The 21,896-nt window shown below is 42.2% G+C and overlaps 1 protein-coding gene across 1 annotated transcript in view; it reads left to right on the top strand.

The window, feature by feature from the left end:
• Positions 1-21,896, top strand: part of MYO3A (myosin IIIA) — a 128,874-nt gene that overhangs the window by 56,481 nt on the left and 50,497 nt on the right. Inside the window, exons 9-18 of the mRNA XM_015414286.1 lie at positions 21-120; positions 312-428; positions 1,566-1,670; positions 1,766-1,849; positions 4,617-4,819; positions 5,708-5,806; positions 5,984-6,098; positions 13,289-13,415; positions 16,256-16,466; positions 19,047-19,194. Of these exons, the coding sequence (XP_015269772.1) occupies positions 21-120; positions 312-428; positions 1,566-1,670; positions 1,766-1,849; positions 4,617-4,819; positions 5,708-5,806; positions 5,984-6,098; positions 13,289-13,415; positions 16,256-16,466; positions 19,047-19,194 (1,309 nt within the window). The remainder of the gene's footprint in view (positions 1-20; positions 121-311; positions 429-1,565; positions 1,671-1,765; positions 1,850-4,616; positions 4,820-5,707; positions 5,807-5,983; positions 6,099-13,288; positions 13,416-16,255; positions 16,467-19,046; positions 19,195-21,896) is intronic.

Here is a 21,896-nt window from a genome sequence, read left to right as displayed (position 1 = left end):
TCACTCTCAATTTTTTACAGATTTGAGCGTATTCATACCAAGAAGGGGAATTATAACAGGTCTCCTGTGGCAAATCAGGAAGATGTAGATGATTTGGCAATGTTGGAAGTACTAGATGAGGTAAGGTACTTGGGCCAAAAATGGTTGCCTATCCCTGGTGTGGGGTGATACACAGTGTGCTAACCTGGAAGCTGAAGACACCAAGACCAGACTTCAGCATGAGTTTCCCCATTCACAGCATGCAGGAGGTACTTAATATTGTCAAAATTTCTAATAATAGTAGACTCTTCCCTCTTTGTTTTAAAAAACAGAATACAGTAACAGAGCAACTGCAGAAGAGCTACGCCAGGGACCAGATATATGCCTACGTGGGAGATATTCTCATTGCAATCAATCCTTTTCGAAACTTAGACCTTTATTCTACAAAGGTGTGAAAATAAATTTGCTTGCCGTAATTTCAAACTGGATGCTCTTTGGTAAATGATATGAAGATGTGACTTGTAGTCCTCTTGCTTCCTACCCTCTGTTCTACATTTTATCTTTTAGCATGTACCTGTATCCTAGTCACTTAGAAGTAAAGCTGCAGTCCTCCTTTAGTTGCACACGGCCACTAGTGTCATAGTCCATCCTTACATCAAAAGACCCATCTGCTAGGTTCATTGGATCCTGGATGTGCCTGGCAGCCGAATTTGATGCATATGTAGAAGTCTGCTTTGCAGGGCTATTGTAAGCAGAGTTACACACTGCTGTGTCCAGTAAATAGTGTATTTTGCTGGATTGGGGGATCTGGGTAGTCCTCTTACTGCTCTAACATGCATGTTGGTATTCGTGACCACTATAGGCTGATCCCAATAGGCTGCAGATACTGATGCTAGTTACCGGTACCATACATGTTACTTTCATATGTGTAATATGAAATGTTTCTCAGCAGCATCTGTATTATTATATCATGTAAAATATAGTACAGGGCTGGATGTAGGGTCAAGTGACCTGGTCAAGCACCTGTGGCTTTGGATATTGGGGAGGGGCACTGGGTTTGATAGACACCTAGCATAGACTATCACCTAGTAACCCAGCAACGGAAACAAGTGGTTCGGAGGCTTAGTATTAATATTCTAAGCCTTCCCCTACTGTAACATATTTGATAGTGGCCCACACAGCACATAGTTCAGTTTTTGATATTAGTACATTTCACTTACCCTTTAAATTTGAAGATCTTCTATAAGCAGAGAGGAAACACATTTGGTTTATATTTACTGATATTATGGCCTGAGTACACTCACAGATTGTAGGGGTAAGTCATGTGTGGCAGTCAGTCATCAAAACTGTGACATAGGCTATGAAGTCCAATCAAAATAAAGGGAGGAGTGTTGAATAAAATGGAGGAGGACACTAAAAGACCCTCTCCTTACCTGGGGTGCCATTTTGTCCAGGGCCAACACTGCCTGACTACTGGTTAGGCCTTACTAGGCTAAAGCCAGTCAAATATGGCTAGAAACACAAGAAAACACAACAGTATAGCATAAAAGAATAATACAAACAATATTTTGTGCTTCCACCTTCAGCATTCCAAACTGTACATCGGGGCCAAACGGACAGCAAATCCACCTCACATTTTTGCTATCGCTGACATTGCATACCAGTCCATGGTCACGTACAACTCAGATCAGGTAATTACACTGGTCTACGGAGCCCAATTTGGTACTTCTCTTGACTGTTTAAGAAATATGATTATCATGAACTCTCTTCTGCTCTTCGCCTTCAGTGTATTGTCATTTCTGGAGAAAGTGGAGCAGGGAAGACCCAAAGTGCCCATCTTCTGGGTCAGCAGCTTACGATTCTTGGAAGGGTATGTTTTAGAGTAAGACTATTCCTAACCCCGTTTTAGATTTTTCTTTTGCCTCCATTAATCCTCCTGTGGTTCATGTGCCATAACAGCTCCCCTTGTACCTGGTCATATGAACCCTCCTGCTCCTCACGAGCAGCCAAGTTGGGCCATGTTTTAAGCTCCATTCCATGCAGAAGCAAGGTTGTTCTCTACCAGGTGCAGACCTTTTTGACAGTTGTTCTGATACTGTGGAATTTTCTCTCATTTGCTTACTTGGCTCAGTTCCTCAGAGCATATGGTTGAGGACAGAAACGGTTAGAGAGATCAGTGGCCTCCTGGAGTCTCCTTTATTTTCTACTCACCCTCATGAGTAGAATATGGATTGTATGCCAGCCACCTCAGATATTTGTGGGTGAGACGTGTGACACCATCTGACTTTAATTGGACTGTATGTATTTTGTTATTGTTATTTGTTGCATGCTGCCCTGAGTTCTGCTTGCAGGAAATGGAGCAGGAGAGAAATCAAACTAAACTAAACTGAACAATTTCATTGCAGAGTTAATTTAGAACCAAGCAATTCTGCCATGGTTTTCCAATACAAGGTTGTAAGACCTAGATTGCATTTTTACTGTTCTTTCTTTAATTCTGCTGCATTTGCTTTTGATTTTATAATATTTCTTGTGCTGTAAAGACAAGAGGTCAGGTATGGGTTGGCCACTGTGCACCTGTGTCAGAAGACTGGGCTCAAGATCTTCTGATATTAGGAAGCAAGAATCATGCCTGGTTTTTGGCAGGAAAATAGGGCTTCTCTGACCTATATGGGGCCTATGTCTTTTCTTTTCTTCTTTTTTTTACTAGAGACCACCCTAAAGATGTATTAGTTGCCACCTGCCTTCATCATAGGGTGTCTGTTGTGGGGAGGGGAAGGGAAAGGAGTTTGTAAGCCGCTTTGAGACTCCTTTGGGTAGTGAAGGATGGGGTATAAATCCAATCTCTTCTTCTCTTCTAAAATAGTAGACTTTCTTGCCATGCAAACTCTATGTTGTGTTTCCCAGCTGGTGTTCTAGTCTCTGCCCAGTATAAGATGGATTAGCGGAAAGATCCACTGTTTCTGTGCATAGGCAATAGAGGTTTCCTAGTAAAACATTAGCTATGGGAACAAGAAAGGTCCCCTAACTGCCTCAAGTATCAGGCCCTTGCTCACTCTAGTATCTCACCAGTGGAAGTAATACGGGAGGTGTGAGGCTTAGCATTTTGGTAAATGTGTCTAACAAAAGGTGTCAATCTTTGATTTAAGTCTGGCTGCTGAGACTGTGCCTTCCAGTAGGTATTTGACCTGGAGTTTCCTTAGCACCTGACCTGCCTGCCCGTGGTTTGAGTCACTGCTCACTTCTTCAGATACAGCTACAATGTCAGATTCTAGCTGTATCTGAAGAAGTGAGCAGTGACTCAAGAAAGCTTATACCCTGCCACTTTAAGGTGCCACTGGACTCTTGTTCTTTTCTAATGCTGGAATCCAAAGGACAAAGATTAGAATAGTAAAGATTACCTATTCATAATTTCAACATTGTATTATTACAGTTGCCTTTCCCTTTCCTTCAACTGCTACCTCCCTTATAAAAGCCGAATGGTGGTGGCACTTCTCTAGAACATTCCACGCGCTCTGGAATTGGTTGGCGCCCTGGTGTGTCACTCAGAATCTGTCCCTATCCACTGGCTGCATTGCTTGAGTCTCGCCTCCAACATTCTAAACAGTTTGCTGTTCCTCCCCCTCCCCCCCCAATAGCCAGAATACAGAGGTTATTTGCATATGCAGCCTCATTGGCCTTTGCCTCGGAACACAGAGGTTGTTTGCATATGCGACTTGATTGGCTTTTGCCTCTAACATTCTAAACAGTTTTGCTGTTCTGAGGTAAAATGTGTCCAATCTCCAGGTGAGGACTGGAGATCACTCAGAATTACAACTGCTTTCCAGATGGCAGAGATCAGTTCCCCTGGAGAAAATGGTGGGCTCTGTATCCTTATATGCTGCTGAGGTGGCCCCCGTATGACAGCCAATGTGACGTAGCAGTCAGGGCTTCAGAACACGGGAGAGGCTGCAGGTGTGTGGGGGGGTGGAAAGCTGAAGAGTGAGGAGGAAATAAAGGTAGGTTGATGATTGGCTGGGAAGGAGATAGGGTTGCCAACTCCAGGTGGGAAATTCCTGGAGATGTGAGGGATGGAGCCTGGAGAGGGTGAGGTTTCAGGAGGCGTGGGACCTCGGACAGGTACAAAGCCATAGACTCCACCCTCCAAAGCAACTATTCCCTTCTGGGGAACCATCATTGCCAATCTCCAGGTGAGGGCTGGAGATCACTCAAAATTACAACTGTTCTTTAGGTAGCAGATATCAGTTCCTCTGGAGAAAATGGTGGACTCAGTGTCATTATACCCTGCTGAGGTTGCCACAGCAAATTGACACTGAGTATCCAAGGCTGGGGCACCCGCCCAGAGCCTCTTTCTAGAGGCTGTTGTATTTATTTCCACAACGGGCCTTTTTCCTAGTTAGATATAATGTCCTTAGATGTAATGAGATCCCTGAATGTTGTGTGACACTGTGTTTCTTAGGCTGAGGAGGATTCAAATAATTGTGTTATCATCATTACGAAAGGAATCATGTTTGTCATGAGAGAGGATATTGTGATCCCTGAATAAGAAAATAGTAATAAGTATATCACACTGAGAGAGAACACTTTTATCAGTTATTCTGAGAAACCGCATTTTTGAAAGCTTCTGTTTTTTAATGTAGGCTAATAACAGGACACTTCAAGAAAAGATTCTTCAAGTCAATAATCTGGTGGAGGCTTTTGGAAATGCGGGCACTATAATTAATGACAATTCCAGCAGATTTGGGAAGTATCTAGAAATGAAGTTCACTTCCAGTGGAACAGTTGTGAGTGCTCAGATTTCAGAGTATCTCCTAGAAAAGTCCAGAGTCATCCATCAAGCTGTGTAAGTAGAAGGGGGAACAGTGGGTCTTTTCCAATGAAGAGAGCGGATGTGTGGTACAAGGTAAATGTGGGGAGGGGAGGGGGAGACTGAGTCAGCCTGTTCCACTTCTGGAGCCACCAGACATCTACATATTAGTTATGGAAGTTATGAAGGGTTATTTTGCATAGGCCTGCCTGTCCCACATCTGGACCCACCAGATATCTGTGCAATGAATAGAATGTTTGAATAGGGCTTCTAAGTAGAAATTAGGATGTAGCCCAGCTGAGGAGATGATTTATTGAGTTTTCTATGAGTTATTAATCTCCTCAGTTGGGCTGCAATTGAATTTCTGCTTGTGAGCCCTATCCAAATGTTTTATCCAATGCACAGCTCTCTGACGCATCCAGAAGTGAGACAGGCATTCTCAGTGTTCAGGGTAAGCATAGCGTTGCTCTCTTACCTTGCAATAGATATCATCATTATGATTATTACCTATTACTACATCACAGTTCCATTAAACATGCTTACAGTGATGTATTGTGGGAACAACAACAACAAAACCCTAACAGCCCTCAGCGTGCTTACAGTGATGCATTGTGGGAACAACAACAAAACCCTAACAGCCCTCAGTCTTTCTTATCTCACAGTCCACATTTCAGTGTGGCAGCCCCAGCTGCTGCCTCTCCCACTGAGTAGTTCTAAGCTGTTGAAGTCACCGGGCAAAGAAGAGTGTGACTCTGCCTAGGACAGCACGGTCAGATGCTTATAGACAAGACATAAAATTTTCTGTGCAAGTTAGTACTTCCTCCATGGATTTCTGAATAGTATCGCAGGAGTAGGAACTGGATGTTCTTGGTCTAGTTTTGATTTCATTGTAATCCCTGCCATATTAAGTTTTTGTTATTTCAGAGGTGAGAAGAATTTCCACATTTTTTACTACATCTATGCTGGTTTGGCAGAGAAGAAGAAACTAGCACATTATAAATTACCAGAAAATAAGCCTCCCAGGTAACATTCTGTTTCTATTGTGTTTATGTTGGTATCCTGCTGAGCGTTTTCACATAAACCCGAGTAAATATATAAATGGGGCCTCTTGCCTAGAATGAACCTTTTAAACCGTAGACTAAAGATTTGTTCTGCACCTCCCTTGAATTTTCACTTTCTCTCTCCCTCCATCCCCTTTAGGTATCTGCAGAATGAACTCCTTAGAACGGTACAAGATTTTATGAACAATAGTTTCTATAAGTCCCAATTTGAATTAATTGAACAGTGCTTCAAAGTGATTGGCTTTACGATGGAGGTGAGTGCTGGTAGTCGTAGCTTCTTCTTTAATTAAAAGGGTTGTCACATATTTCCAACCAAAACAAGAATTAGTAAATTCTGCAAACATTGATGTTGTTAGGTAAGCTTTATAGTTATAAGCATGCATTACTTTATTCCTTTTGTAAAATAGTGTACTTAGAACCTACTGTGCTGAATGTGACCCACTGGTTATGAATGTGACCCACTGGTTATGCTCAAGAGTCCTGTTTGTTGGTTTGTTTGTTTTCCCCAGCTTGCTGAGCCCAGGCAGGCTGCCATGTAAAACTGAATTTAGATTTGTGGGTTGCAAACACAGTATAATATAAGAAAGCATCATTGTGTGAACCAGTTAGCACCTTTCTCAACTGGCCTGTTCATACTTAACACCCCTGAGTTTCACTGAATACATTTGTTGTTGTTCAGTCGCACAAACCTCCATCATAACAATTTTAATTAAAAATTTTGGGCTTTTAGACTATGTTCATTGATAAAAACTTACCTCACTAGACGTTTCACCATCCTTTACTGCTGGCATCGTCAGTAATCAGGGTGCTGTTGTAACAACTAATGAGCATCTTAAGGAGAAAACTATATCTGTGCTATGTAGGTGGAACCACAATCATTCCCCCCCCAGGCTTTAGTAAAACCAGGGCTTTGGAATTGATATCATTAGAATCGAACTGTCCACTTAACACAGCCTTCTTACCCACTTGAGCCACCGCAGCCCCCCTCTTACTGTACTGAATATCAAGTCTTTGTTTTTAAAGGAAGAAGTGTCACTGAAATGTAATGCTGTTTTTATTTCCTTGGAACCAGTCTACTGGACATCTCTTGCAATGTCTTGCAATGAGTATAGGCTTGTAGGTCTTTAAAATACTGCATTCTGGAGCTGTTGGATCAGCTTTCCCATAGAAAATGGCAAGTGCCACTCCCAGGCTCAGCTGCCTTTGTTAGTGTAGCACCGGCTGCAGTGGATGACAAGTTCATGACTGAATTTTGGTTGAGCAGGTCCAAAGGAGACACACACACACAGTACTTGTTTACCAAAGAAAGCCTGAGACTGCTCTAAACTGCCAAGGAGGGTGCTTGGAATGAGGAATACTCACTGTTATTAATTTATCACCATTTAGCTGGCAGTGGTTGATCTAACAGCTTTCAGAAGGTTATCAGGAACAGTTTTTTATAGTGTTTTCCCAAAGGCAGCAGCACTTGGGAGTGTACTGATCTGAGCCTGATCAATGGCTTCAGAGATCTGGGATATAAGTCAGTTTTGTTCCACTGGGGTTAATGATCCTGTGGGCCATTTCTCCCACGCCATTGATTCTACAGGATGGCTTTGTTTTTGTATGAATCCCAATGAAACCTATTGAAATCCATTGTTTGTACAACTTTTTTTAGAGGTGATCCCCTGAGGTTGATGTAAGGCTGGTCCTTTAGCAAGGGGCATTCCATAAGGAAACCATGCCCAAAACAACAGCCGTGGAATATCTCCCCCCCTTAAATGCATAGCAGTGAACAAGCTCTCTAATTAATCAGAACCCTTCATTCAGAACACAAAATGGGGGATGGGGGTGTTTCAGGTCATGACGAAAAAGCCCCAAGACTGCCATTTACTGAAGTCTTGTAGTGGAGTACAGGAAGTGATGTGGACTTAGCTTAGATGGCACCAACTAAATCCAACGTTTCTGTTTGGTTTTTGCTGTCAAGTTGCAGTTGACGTATGGTGACCCTGTAGGGTTTTCAAGGCAAGAGATGTTCAAAGGTGGTTTGCTATTGCCTGCCTCTGCATCATGACTCTGGATTTCCTCGGTGGTCTCCCATACAAGCACTAACTTGTGCCGATCCGGTTTAGCTTTCCAGATCTGATGGGGCTAGCCTGGGCTATCCAGGTCAGGGCAACAGAAGCACAAACTGGATTTCAAGTTGCAGCAAAGTCTCCTGGGACAAGAATACTGTGTGCAATTTTGGTTACCACCCCACAGAAAAGATATTATAGCATTGTAAAAAGTGCAAAAAAGGGCAACTAGAATGATAAAAGAGTTGGAACACTTTCCCTATAAAGAAAGGTTAAAGCGCTTGGGGCTCTTTAGCTTGGAGAAAAGATGACTGAGGGGTGACATGATTCAGGTTTACAAGATTATGCATGGGATACAGCAGGTTGAGAAAGAAGTACTTTTCTCCCTTTCTCACAATACTAGAACTCGTGGGCACTCAATGAAATTGCTGAGCAGTTGGGTTAGAACAAATAAAAGGAAGTACTTCTTCACCCAAAGAGTGAATAACACATGGAATTCACTGCCACAGGAGGTGGTGGTGGCTACAAGCATGAATGGCTTGAAGAGGAAATTGGATAAACATATGGAGCAGAGGTCCATCAGTGGCTATTAGCCACAAGGTAGAGATAGGAACTCTCAGTCTGGGGCAAGTGATGCTCTGTATTCTTGGTCCTGGGGGGGGGGCAACAGCAGGAGGGTTTCTAGTGTCCTGGCCCCACTGCTGGACCTCCTGAAGGCACCTGGTATTTTTGGCCACTGTGTGACAGAGTGTTGGAATTGGATGGGCCATTGGCCTGATCCAACATTGGCTTCTCTTATGTTCTTATGAAGCCTCCAGATGGCTACTGCTGTTGAAAATATAAAGTGGGCCGTTAATTAGATCAATAGAAATCAGAACACAAGTGTTTATTTAAACATTTATATCCACCTTACCTTTTGGCTGAAGACAGCTTATAATAATAGTTAAAATTATTTTCAGTTTAAAACAAAAAATAAAACAAACCCCAGATCTCTCCCTATGGTCCCTTGTATGGCAGAGAGTAGAAATAAAGAGAGAGAAACATAATAATCTTGATGTTAGCAAAGCTGGATATTAATTTTAGGCAATTCACTGTTACATTCAGAGGTCATTTCGCGGGGGAACACGGGGGATCGCAGTTCCCCCGGGTGAGGTACGGGGGGCGGGGCATATGATGAAGCCCTGCCCCCTGCTTCCGGCCGCCCCACTTCCGGCCCTCATTCAGCCAGGAGGAGGCAGGAGAAGAGGGAGGGTAAGTTGCTTCCTCCCTGCCTCTCCCCACCCCTGCCTGCCTGGGGCCAGGGAGGGCCTTCGCGGGGCAGGCCGACCGTTGGGGGCAGGGTGTGTGGCCTTATGACACACTTCCGGTGACATCAGGGGGTGTGGCCTTATGACACACTTCCGGTGATGTCAGGGGGTGTGGCCTTATGACACACTTCTGGTGATGTCGGGGTGTGGCATATGCTAATGAGTTCCCCTAGCTCTTTTTCTACAAAATGACCCCTGGTTACATTGTTTAGAGTTTGTAACAAATGCCTAATAAAGGTTGGGGGGCAGTGCAGTAGGTAAAAGTAGCTAAGTGTTGCTGGCTGGTTGGGAAGCTTGTATATTCCATACATAGTTTGGGGAACTATCCAGTTCCCAGAGAATAAGGCTAGAGGAAGATGAGCTTCTACTACCTAACAATGATTCGTTAAGAACCCATTTTTTCCCCTTGGAAGTGCCAATAACAGTGGAGGGACACGTCAGTTTTGATTAGCAAAACCCAGCAGTAGCTGAAGTGTTAAACCCCTCTTTCTCCTCCTTGATCTGAACTGAGGCTGTGCATGCCTGTAATTTGACTTTAAAGAGGACCATGAATATCTATGGTTTTTGTTACATCTGTTTATGCCCTCAGTGGTCACACCTGCGAACTTTGCATCTTCATTGTCAGAATCCCTCCCTGCTTATTTAGGTACAATCGCATTTTAGCCATAGGGAAAACACCTTAGCTTCATCCCTGGGGGGGGGGGGGAGTTGCCCATCAGACCTAAGTTTTCCCTATGTTTTGACATATTTCGAAGGCATCCAGGGCAGAAAACATTGTTGTGGAATCAAAATAAAATTACCTCCTAAAACTTTGTTGGTCTTAAAGGTGCCACTGGACTCAAACTTTATTCTCCTAAACATTGTGGGAAACCTTTCTCTTACACAGAAAGCAGCACATCCCCGTAGTATGCAGCCTATATATTACTGCCCACCTTCTGCAAACTAAAGGTTTCACAGCAAACGGAAAGTGGATGAAAAGTGCTGCTGGGGATAAACACTAATCATGCCATTCTAGACAGATCGAGCCGTATGTAACACTTACTGGAAAAGGGCATGAAAAATGTCAGTCCCAATGCACATAACCCCAGCGTCATAACAAAAGTCAACACAATCTTTTCAGAAATGCCCAGAATAATTTTAGAACTTGGTACATTGTGCTATTTCCTTTCCTTTCTTTTTTTTTTTGTTTGTTTTGTAACCCCAGCCTAGACAAATTACAGTGCTTGGCTGGGATCACTACAAGGTTAGCCCAGGAGCTTCCACTCAGCCTGTGAAGTTTCTCCTACTTTTCTTCTGTAAATAGCACAGCGCCCAGTGGTGGAACAGCAGTTGGATTTTCAGAATAGGACTGTGGAGACCCAACTCTCAGCCAGGGCTATTTTTGGGCAGGAACGCACAGGAACGGAGTTCCGGCTGGCTCCTGAGTTGGCCACGCCCAGCAGGAACTCATTAGCATAATAGGCCACACCCAACAGCAGGAACTCATTAGGATTGGCTACATTAGGGGTGTGTGGCCTAACATGCAAAGGAGTTCCTGCTACAAAAAAAGTCCTGGGTTTTGACAACAAACAAGGTAAACAGAATAAGGAGCAAAAGGTGGGTGTGGCTGGATGAGCACACTTCTGGTAACATGGGGTTGTGGCTTAATATGCTAATGAGCTGTGCTGTCAGGGGTGTGGCCTAATATGCTAGTGAGTTTCTGCTGTTGGGTGTGACCTATTATGCTAATGAGTTCCTGCTGGGCTTTTTCTACAACCCCCCCCCCTGCTCAGCCATAAGTTGTCTGCAGGACCTTGGGCCAATCACCCCCTCTCTCAGCCCAACATACCTCATGGGCTTTTATGAAGATAAAATGGCAGAAGGCAGGACCAGATACAGCTCTGTAGAGAAATAAATAAAAGTGCGATAGATAGATGTACCACTCCCACTGTAAATATCTTTTAGAGATTCTCATCAAATATCAGTTGCTCTACAGCATTAGGGGACATCTGTTCCAGAGACACAAGCCCAAAACATTGCTGGCCTACTTGGTATGTCCTGTTGGCTTAAGTGGCTAAATTGGGACCTAGAATATCCCTGGTCCCAACTTAATCCCCGAAATTAAGCTACGTGCAAAGAGGAGCCTGAGAGAAGGCATTATGGTACAGCCTGATCTCATCAGATCTTAGAAGCTAAGCAGGGCTGGTACTTGGATGAGAGACCACCAAGGAAGACTTTGTAGACAAAGGCCATAGCAAACCACCTCTGCTTCTCACATATCTTGAAAGCCTTTTGCTGGGGCTGCCATGAGCCAGCTGCAACTTAACACATTTTACACACACGCAAATAGGAGGCTGACATTAAATTTTTATCTACGAGGTTATCTAAAGGATGCCCAAATTCACAAAATGGGGGGGACACAAACTTTGTATTTAAAAAGCAAGATTTGAGTCAAAGCTCCCTTCGTCATATGTCTGGTCTCTGGTGAAGGGAACTTTGACTCTCGAAAACTTAGACCCTGGAGATCTTGTTGGTCTTTTTTTTAAGTTTTTTTTTTTTATTTCATACATATAAGACAAAGACTGGACAGACTTACATAGATACACATTTGGGAAGATTCATTTGTATATTTTTTTTACATAGTCATTTGACCTCAAACTGTAACCAAAAAGTTTATATCTTTCCCACTGTATGCTTTTAATATACATATTTTGCTCATAGTTAAGTATATAGTTCTTATTTCTTTTTATTTTGGGTGTATGTCTAGGAGTTTTTATGCGTTATGTTCTTCTATCCATTTATAAAATCTTGACCATGTGTCCTCAAATTCTTCATTGTTATTTCCTCTCAAGATTGAAGTTAAATTGTCCATCTCTGCTGTTTCCAATATTTTATTTACAACTTCTTCCTTTGAAGGAGTTTCACTTCTTCTCCAATGTTTAGCATATAATATTCTTGCCGCTGTCACAATATGCCACTGTCACAATCTTGCTTTTTATAGTTCTCTGGTGATATATTAAATAGAAACAGTTCTGGTGTATAAGGCACAATAGTTCTTAACATTTTTTGCAAAATTTCATGTATCAAGCACAATAGTTTTTAACATTTCATGTATCCAGCTCCAATATTTTTAACTTTATCACATGTCCACCACATATGAAAAAATGAACCAACATCGTTTTTACATTTCCAACAATCGTTTGGTAGGTTAGGGTAAACTTTAGCTAATTTACCTGGAATAATATACCATCTTGTTGGTCTTTAAGGTGCTGCTGGGCTTAAGTCTTGCTTTTCTACTGCAGACCAACATGGCTACCCACCTGAAACCATCTTTTGAAATAACTCAAAATGGCGATATAGCTCTTCAGAGCAGATGACAAAACAGAGATAACTGTAATGTAACCTGACACAAGGAACACCGTAGTGGTGCTTTTTAGGGGCCAGTTAGGTAAGACTGCTGGCTTCCCAAAAGCATCTGCTGATAGGCAGTCAAGATGGTCTTGGAAGCTTACATAGTAGGCAAATCTGCTTCAGGCTAATGTGGTTCAGTGGGCTGAGACAATTGGATGTGGGAGACCTGGGTTCAGAATGGAACCACAGGCATGGATCTATTGTGTAGTCCTGAGAATTCACTTTCGTTCAGACCCATGAGAGTCCTACTGTGCAATCCTAAGCAAAGGTGTAGCTCAGCTTTGGAGTACACAACTGGAGCCCTGTCTCCCCAGGTGGCTATTAAATGATAAAGATTCTAAAGCTATGCACATTTATCTAGGAGCAAAAAAGTGGAATTTGCTTCTGAGTTAGCTTGGGCCATTTACCTAGAGGGGGTTGAGATAGTTTAATATGTTGCTTTTATTCTAACTAATCACTTCAGTGTGCCATATGGTTTTGGCTTTCAACCATGTAACATTCAGTCTAAATATTTTCTCATTCAAAGTGTACTGTAAGGGGAGGTTAAAGCAAATTGGATGCAGCCAGTGGTAAAATGCTGATCCTCGGCACCCGTTCTCAGTATTAAAATGAAGAAAGGTTAGTATGCTGCTTGCAGCCCGAGGCACCAATTACAAGACTATAATTGCCGTATCTTTTTGTGCATCTGTCTTTCAGGAACTAGGGAGCGTGTACAGCATACTTGCTGCCATTTTAAATGTGGGCAATATTGAATTCTCATCAGTGGTAACTGAGCACATGATTGACAAGAGCATCATTTCCAATCCTACACCTCTTGAGAACTGTGAGTTTCCTTTCCTTTTAAAATATAATTAAATGCCTTTTGTGATAAAGTGAGCTGTCTAGTTAATTATGAACCATGGAGTTGTCTGCATATCCAAGAAATCATGGGTCATTGCCTGTGAAAATCCAAAAGACCTGGGTCTAGCAGATCTTTGGGAGTATGCCCCCCATATGAATCTCCGCTTGCTGATGCTCAGCAGATGGGAGCCTGCTCTGAGATCCATCTGTCCCAGTTAAATTTGTGAAGTCTCTGTCCTGGTCTCCAAAACCTTGATATTTCCTTTCAAGGGAGAGCCTTTCTACATTCCCCCATCTGACATTGCAGGATTGTAGAAAGAACACTGAAGGCTAAATCTCACATTATGTGGGATATTTGTGATGGGACCTCCCCAATCTTTTCTTTAGCATTAAAAACCAACGGTAGGAGACTTCAGTTTGGACTGGAACCAAATGGTGTGGGAGGGATTTAAGCCTTTCCCCACCTCCAGAGCCAGTTTGGTGTAGTGGTTAAGTGTGCGGACTCTAATCTGGGAGAACCAAGTTTGATTCCCCACTCCTCCACTTGCAGCTGCTGGATGAACTTGGGCAAGCCATAGTTCTGTCAGAGCTGTTTTCTTAAGCTCTCTCAGCCCCACCTTCCTCACAGGGTGTCTGTTGTGGGGAGGGGAGGGGAAAGGAGTTTGTAAGCTGCTCTGAGACTCTAAGTGAAGGGCGGGGTATAAATCCAATCTCCTCCTCCTCCTCCTCCTTTTCATTGATAGAAAACACACGCACTCATACAACCAGAATTATGGTTAGTCATAATAGAGGGCAAAAAGACAGGCACCTGCACTGTATCTCTTTTTCCTCTATTCTTGCAGTGCTAATAGGTGTGTATATTTTAGTTAGCAGACCTGTATATTTATTGGCCACTTTTCTCCCTAATGGGAGATGAGTAGCTTAGAACAAATTAAATATACTAATATTCAATTTGAATATGCAATTTAAAGAGAGGACAAGAACAAACTGTATCCTGGGGCCAGTCTGGAGTCCAACAGACCATTTTTCCAAGTGAGCTACAGGCTAAGAACCTTTTCACTATTAAATTTTGGGGTCATACTTCCTGGCCACGCCTAAGATATAGATCTGCAATGGGAAGAGCAAGCAAAAGCACAGCTAAGGTGTTGTCACTGGTCACAGATTTACTCCTCCATCTGCACTTCCTGTTCACAGAGCATCATGACCATACCCAAAACACATATGTGTATGCATGCAACATGTGCTGGCATCTCTCATGTAATGAGTGGCTGGAGCTCAAGAAGGTAATCCTGTGTACATTTACTAAAGTACATAGAATTCAAAGGGGCTTACTTCTAAATAGGCATAAGGAGGATTGTATTGCCAGCCTTTCCTGCTTCAGCACACTTTTAGAGGAAGTCTGTCATATGGTCCCAATCAGTTTTGTTGGAATAACAATGGACACATCATTGATATTGTATGAAGTATTTTTTTCTATGATCATTTCAGGGCATTTTATTCAGGATTATGTATCTTTTATTGTAAACCACTCTAGATTTGCTAGAGTGGGAAACTGTGATAAGCATTGCATAAAAGAAATGCAAAATAGTCTGAAAAGAATATATCTGTGTCCACAGAGTTATGGTTACATTAACAAAGTGCATATTTGAATAATAAGGCAAAGTTTTGAATCTCCCCCCCTTAAACGTTTTAAGCTGTCCTAACTCATTAACTTGCAAAAAGGGGGGATCTCACAAATACTGGGAAATATGTGAGTCATGCTCTTACTTGACTGTGCTCACCTTGTTAGCACACAGGTGACATGTCGCTCTGACCTTTCATCTGCTGCTGTGTAGCTCATGGGGCGCCGTTGGGTGTTGTTAGAACCGGGGGAATCATTGAAGCTCAGTGTGTGGTCATAAAAATGTCTGATGTAGTTGTGATTGTTGCTTGAGTCATATGCCCTGGTGTAGCTCCCAAAAATAAGAATACTTAGGGTACCTGTGGCAGTTTGAAAGTTTATAGACTCTTACTGTGCATTTGTTGTAATCCCCCTCACATGAATAGGGTTGGGCAAGTGGTACCAGCAACTTTAGTAAAGAAGCTGCTTCTAAGCATCAGATGGTCTTCTGACAACAGGCGGCAGCATCTTCTAGCTACCAAAAAGCCGTCTAATCCAGTTGTTGGCAATCCTGCCTGGATCATGTACAAGGATCATTGTAGGATGCAAACAATATGCTGTTTTTATGCTGTGGCTGGGGTTTTCCTTTAAAAAAACCACCCTTATTTTTATGATTTATTATTTTATTATGTTTTACTTTAAGTTGTCTTAAGCAGGTTGTCTGTAGAGGCAGCATATAAATTTTCTAAATCAGTAGATTTAAAAAACCTTATTCTGCTTTGTTTCTTATTCCGCCAACAGCATCTGCACTGGTAGGGGGACCATTTTTCATGAATAGTTATCCCACTGTAATAAGGATTATATTTCAGAACATCTTAGACACTTCTAGAACTGGATGGCATACCCGTTCTAGAACTGCATGGTGCCTCATGCCTTTGAATTTCAATCTGGTAATCCTATAAGTGTAGGTCACATAGTTCATAAGTAAATTTCTGTCTGCACATTCTATGGCCAGTTAGAGAACTTCCTCTTGCTGCAGTATATAGTGTAAGCACAAGTAGGAACTAAGAACAGAATTACTATTTCTGTCCCTGATTTTGTTTACCCTGACCCACACTGTTGAAGTATAGGGCAACCTTATGAAGCCTTGTCCGTAGGAATTGTTTCTTTCCTTGAAGAACTGGAGTGAGATCTGAACACAGTGTCATTTCTTTGTTCTCCAGCTGCTTCCTTGCTGTGCATTCAGGCAGATGAATTGCAAGAAGCTCTCACCTCGCATTGTGTGGTGGCCCGAGGGGAAACCATCATACGCCCCAATACGATGGAAAAGGCAACAGACGTAAGGGATGCCACAGCCAAAGCACTCTATGGGCGTCTCTTTAGTTGGATAGTCAACCGTATCAACGCACTGCTCAAGCCAGATACATGTCTAAAGTAAGGTTTTTGCTGTACAGGAGAAATCTGGTTGTGATTTATTTATATCTTTAAAATATTTGTAGGCTCACCTTTCTCCCAGCAATTTTGAACACAACAAACAGACAACAAAAACTAATTGTAACTTGAGTTACTGGCACAGTAAAGTTGTAAATATTATACACAGTCAAATGAATGTAACAACCTCCCATTCATACATTGAAGAACATTATGGAAATCTGCCCATCAGTTCCAGTTCTGAATCTTTCTATTCCAGTTATCGTTCTAAGGGTTTGTTTGTTTTTTGAAGTAGCATGATCCAGCAATCTGATGTGACCTCTAGTAACGGAACTGCCTCCTTAAACCAAGTTAAGTCACATTGCCTACCTCATCTCTTTAGGAAGTATATTCCATAACACAGGTGTCATAATGGGAAAACCCTTGCAGTGGATTATGAATATTTAAAATGATTTTTGAAGCCAGGTGCAGAGTTCCTGTGTTAGTTCCTGCTCAACTTTCAGTTAAGTGGTGTGTGATCTTAAGTATGTGCCCCTTGTTTAGCAGGAACAACCTGGTGGGAGGATCTACCACAAGACCCAAGCCACAGTGGAGAAAACAGGAGAGTATAACTCTGTTTAGGAATGCACTATTATTGCCATCAAGAGAAGGGACAGGAGGTGGCTCTGTGCTGGTGATGTGAAATGCATCCTGAATCTTAGGACTTGAACTTTCAGTGGAATAGACCAAACAATTCCCAAACCCAATATGAAGCTTTTCCCATCTAAATACTGTGGTGATAAAGCAACCCTGTGGGAAAAGACTGAACGATTAGTTCATTGTTGTGGTTTTTTGGTGAATACTGTAGTCCAATGGCACTGACATAGTGGCTATGCTTCTTATTTATTTACTTCATTTGTAGCCCTCCTTTCTTACAAAGAAAGCTCTCCTTTCCCAAAGGTTGCGAAATATACAAAACAGTTCAATCAGGAAGCACAAGACATCCAGTAACTGTTTGGAAGGACCAGGAGGATTATAGGAACTAGGAAACAATACAAACAGAAGAAAAGTATTTCACAGTGATCACTGGGTCACAGGAGGAGGGGGAGGCAGGAGAGTTCCATTCTGCCATTCTGGATCTGACCCATTATCTTCTTTTGGGGTGGAAGTGGAAGTGGGGCACTCATGTTGGTCCACCATGAATACATCATTGCACCCTGAGTAGATGTCTCAATCAGACACTGAGGACCAAACTAGATGATACCACATCCATGAGTCCATCACAAGGAAGTGGTGCCATTTTAAAGCCTTTTTATTTTAAAAATTACTGCAGGGGCCCAGTTCTGCCAGGGACTGCAGCACAGGGGGATGAGGGGCTTCTGTCCCCATCCCTGTGCACTTTTCAAGAGTTGAAATGACTGTCCCGGACAAGATCAGCCCCCTGCAGTAATTTTTAAAGTTTTTTAAAGGCTCAAAAATGGTGTCAATATCCTCTAATTTGGCCCTAATACAGCCCCACTGAAGCACACATTTGTGGCATATTGGATACATTAATTGCATTGATATTGTTGGCTCCATTACTTATATGCCTTCAAGGAAGTCAAGGTGGCTTAAAACTGTAGGGCGGTGAAGAGCAAGGCTAGATTTTTAAATAATGCCAGTGTTCAGTACCTGTGCTGGCTCAGTTCAGCACATTGGGTCTGGTCAATATTTGGATGGGAGATGACCTTGGAACCCCTATGCTACATTGCATTCAATAGTGGAAGAAAGATGATATGCAAATATACTAAAGGAATGTGTGTGTGTGTGTGTGTGTGTTGAATGGCCCAGGTAGTGACCTGCTATGCCCTAGTTTACTCTGCTTGTAAAATACTTCAAGCATATTTCAAAGACTGTAATCTGGACACATGGAGTATGGCTGGCAAATCCTGTACAGATCCATTGGGGAAGTAAACTTCTGCTCTTTCGGCTATGTTTAAAAAAAAAGCAGGGTATGAATAATTGCATTTAAACATACGTTCTGTGGAACGTCTTTCCACCTCAGGAAAGTAACATTTGACATAAAACAGTTACGGCTTCATCATCCTTCCATTTTGAACTGGGCAGTAGAACACATTGGCTTAATTTCTGTTCAGACCTTTCTATCACAAGTCTGCCTTTGCATCCTAGGACAAGGCCAGTCCTGCAACATAGGAGTCATTTGTCCCTGATTCACTCAGGGTTAGTTTCTGTGAGGCAATGTGTATGTGTAAAATCAGATTTGCAATTCAAATTATCAAATTGGAATTCAAATTAATATGCAAATATTTTGTGTTATATGAATACATTGCCCAGGAGCAAGGGCAACATATCCTGGAACCATTTCACTGACAGACCGGGTCCCTGCAGTTATTCTTTCAGCCTCTAAGTAACTCCCTTTACAGAATAACATATTAGAAGCTGTCATTCTCCCAAACTGGGGCAGAACATTCGCAGGCCTTTCCTGATGTCATCCCAGGGGGTTTAGCCCAAGAGCATTAGGGGTATTGTTGAAAAAGCTGTGATGTTGAAACTGATGTGAAATAACTATGGGAGAAACATAATATATGTGTTGTGCCTTTTCAGTGGAAGTGATGAGGGACTGAACATTGGGATTCTTGATATCTTTGGGTTTGAAAACTTCAAGAAAAATTCTTTTGAGCAGCTCTGCATCAACATTGCCAACGAGCAGATCCAGTTCTACTTCAATCAGCACGTTTTTGCATGGGAACAGGTGGGCATTGGCATTTGTGTGGACGTTGTAATTTATTTATATTATTTATATAGTCTGCCCTTCTCATGGGGAGTCAAGGCAGATGACCCAGAACAAGTCAATACAATCTACAGAGTTAGATGTACACTAAACAATGCAATAAGATTTGGGTTGTAGAAATCTGGAACCAACCAGAAATCTGAAAACAGAACTGAAGCAAAGCAAAAGTATTAACGTGATACGTCAAATGCAAAAATTATGTAATAGGATGCTACTTATAGCAACAGGCAGTACAAGCTACACACAGTAGTACAGAACACAGTCCCTAACCATTTACCCATTTTGTTGCAGTACAACTCTGTTACCTATGCAGAAAAGCCCTCTTGAATAATTCTGTGTGTGTATTGCGCTGCAACCTCTAGTCAGTTTTAATTGGCTACATAAATGCAAATCGTATTTATTTGTGTGTGTGCCTATATATAAATGAATATATACAACACACACACACATATTCTCTGGGTACAATCACACGCACAATTATCCCTGCCATAGGTGTGAATGCTGGGCAGATTTAAAGGGCGCGATCAGACACGAACATCTGGGAAGCGCCCCGCACCGTCGGCAACCCGTTTTGCTCCGCTGCAGAAGCAGAGTAAAAAGATACCAGGGAAAATCTGGTAGTCAGTGGGTTGTGATGGGCCACGGATGGAGTTTCCTGTGTCTGATCACTCCACTGCACTCTCATGGCATCAGGGTGGTCTGATCAGGCCATCCCAACTCCATGCCGTTGTTTTTTCCCCTATCTCAGTATGCGTATCATCGCAAACTCCATAGGGAGCCCTCGGTGCGGAGATGCGATTCATCAATTCCTCATTTAAGTGCATCAGAAATAAACAGCAAACACACACACACACCCCGACTCACCTGTGGTTGTGTCTAATCACGCAGCGGTGGGCTGTGCCCGCAGTTTCCAAGGACTGTGTGATTGTGCAACTGCGGGTCAAATTCCTCTGGAGGAAATAGCCTCACTTCCCCCCCGCTTTATCTTGTGCGTGTGAACGCCCCCTCTGAATTCTATTTCCTTGAAACAGGCTTCCATCCTAAAACTACAAATGTAACAATAAAATCTAATAGAATTAAAACTGAACAACAGAGACTGATCAAATCAAGAGATTCACTCAGTCTCCACTAACAGAAGGTGCTTCCATCAGCAGAACAATATTCTCTCACCTTCCCCCTTCCTACTGCAGCTCCAAATGCTTCCTGAAATGCTGGTCCTGGGAGCAGCAAGAGGCAATTTGGGGATCTGCAGTGGGACGGAGGTAATTGATGAATATAGCCCCCCTTCCATTAGTGAAACATTGAGACAGAAGCCCATTGAAATAAATGTATTTCTTCTAATATTTCTGCAAACGTCACGTGGCAAAAGCTGCTTTAGGAAGCTTTCCTCTCTGTGTGTGAGAGAAGAGGGGGTTGCTTCATGTAGATAATGTCTTTTGTAAAACAGCATATTTTTCTTAGAATGGCTGGGTTTTATATGCAGATACATGCAGATTTAGTCAGTCTATAAACGTAATCTACTGGAATTTCTCTGGTTGGCTGATTGCCCTTAAATATGTATACAAATAGCCTGGCACTTCCAAACAGAATCTCATCTGAGGTAGGTCACTACAACTTATTTTTGGAGAACCAAAAGAGGACCCCCCAAAAAGCCCCACTTTTGTTTATACATATGCTGTACTCAACTCTTTGATTGCCTTCTGCAATTTAAATGTCCACTGGGGAAAAAATGCATTAGGCTTTCCATTTACAGTATCCAAGCAACAGAACACATTGATAATGGGTTTGATGCAAATGCAATGTTGTTTCGATGAGGAATAAGGTGCACTGTGTAATCTGTGGTTCAACAACAAATAAAATAAAATAGAATTTTTAAAAAACGGCTCATACCAAGCAGTTTTAGGAAAGTGACTTCCTTAATAATTTGCCAGCAAGCTTGTTAACATGAATTTTCTGTGGGAATGGGAGTAGGGGTGGTAATTTGCTTTTATTTCATTTTGGAAAATGGCTGCCTGATTTGAAAGGTGGAGAATTTACTTTGACTGTAAGATGTGGTTTTATTTTTGAAATGAATGAAAAATTAGATGTGGTTAGTGAAAGCTAATGAACTCAAAGGGTCAGTGGCCAGATTTCAAGAACTTCTTAAAAGGGTGAAAAATGAATATTTAACAGTTGTAAATGGCAGTGAGGTATTTGTTTAAGAAAACAGGCCTTGGTGGCAAGAGGAGAAATTGAATGTTATCAGGCGCTTATGGCTGGAGGCCCCAATTTGGTGAGCCCCTTCCTGTTTAAGTGTAAGGGTTAAATGACAAGAGAGACATGATTAATGGAAGCATATGTGTGTTTGTGTGGTGTTAACTGGAAAGCTTTATCTTGGATAGCATTCTCTCAAAGCTGTTTTTCTCTGACAGCCGCATCTGCAGTTTGCTAAAGCTTTCAGTTACCTTATACATTTCCCTCACGAATTACGCCATTTTATCATTATGGCATTGATATAATTAAAAGATACAGGATGAGAATCAACTTTCCAGGGCCTAATTAGATAATCCTCAAGCTTCTCCTTCTCATTGCAGTATGAGGAAGTACTTTTAGGACTACTAAGCAACATGTGTGGTGCTGCTTTAGAGCAATGGTCTTCAACTTGTGGTTGAGATCATCAGGTG

The sequence above is a fragment of the Gekko japonicus genome, unplaced genomic scaffold (genome assembly GCF_001447785.1).
Source record: "Gekko japonicus isolate JY-2015 unplaced genomic scaffold, Gekko_japonicus_V1.1 scaffold80, whole genome shotgun sequence".
NCBI lineage: Eukaryota > Metazoa > Chordata > Lepidosauria > Squamata > Gekkonidae > Gekko > Gekko japonicus.
The sequence above is the reverse complement of the archived record's forward strand: the minus strand, read 5'-3'. Positions and strand labels throughout refer to the sequence as shown.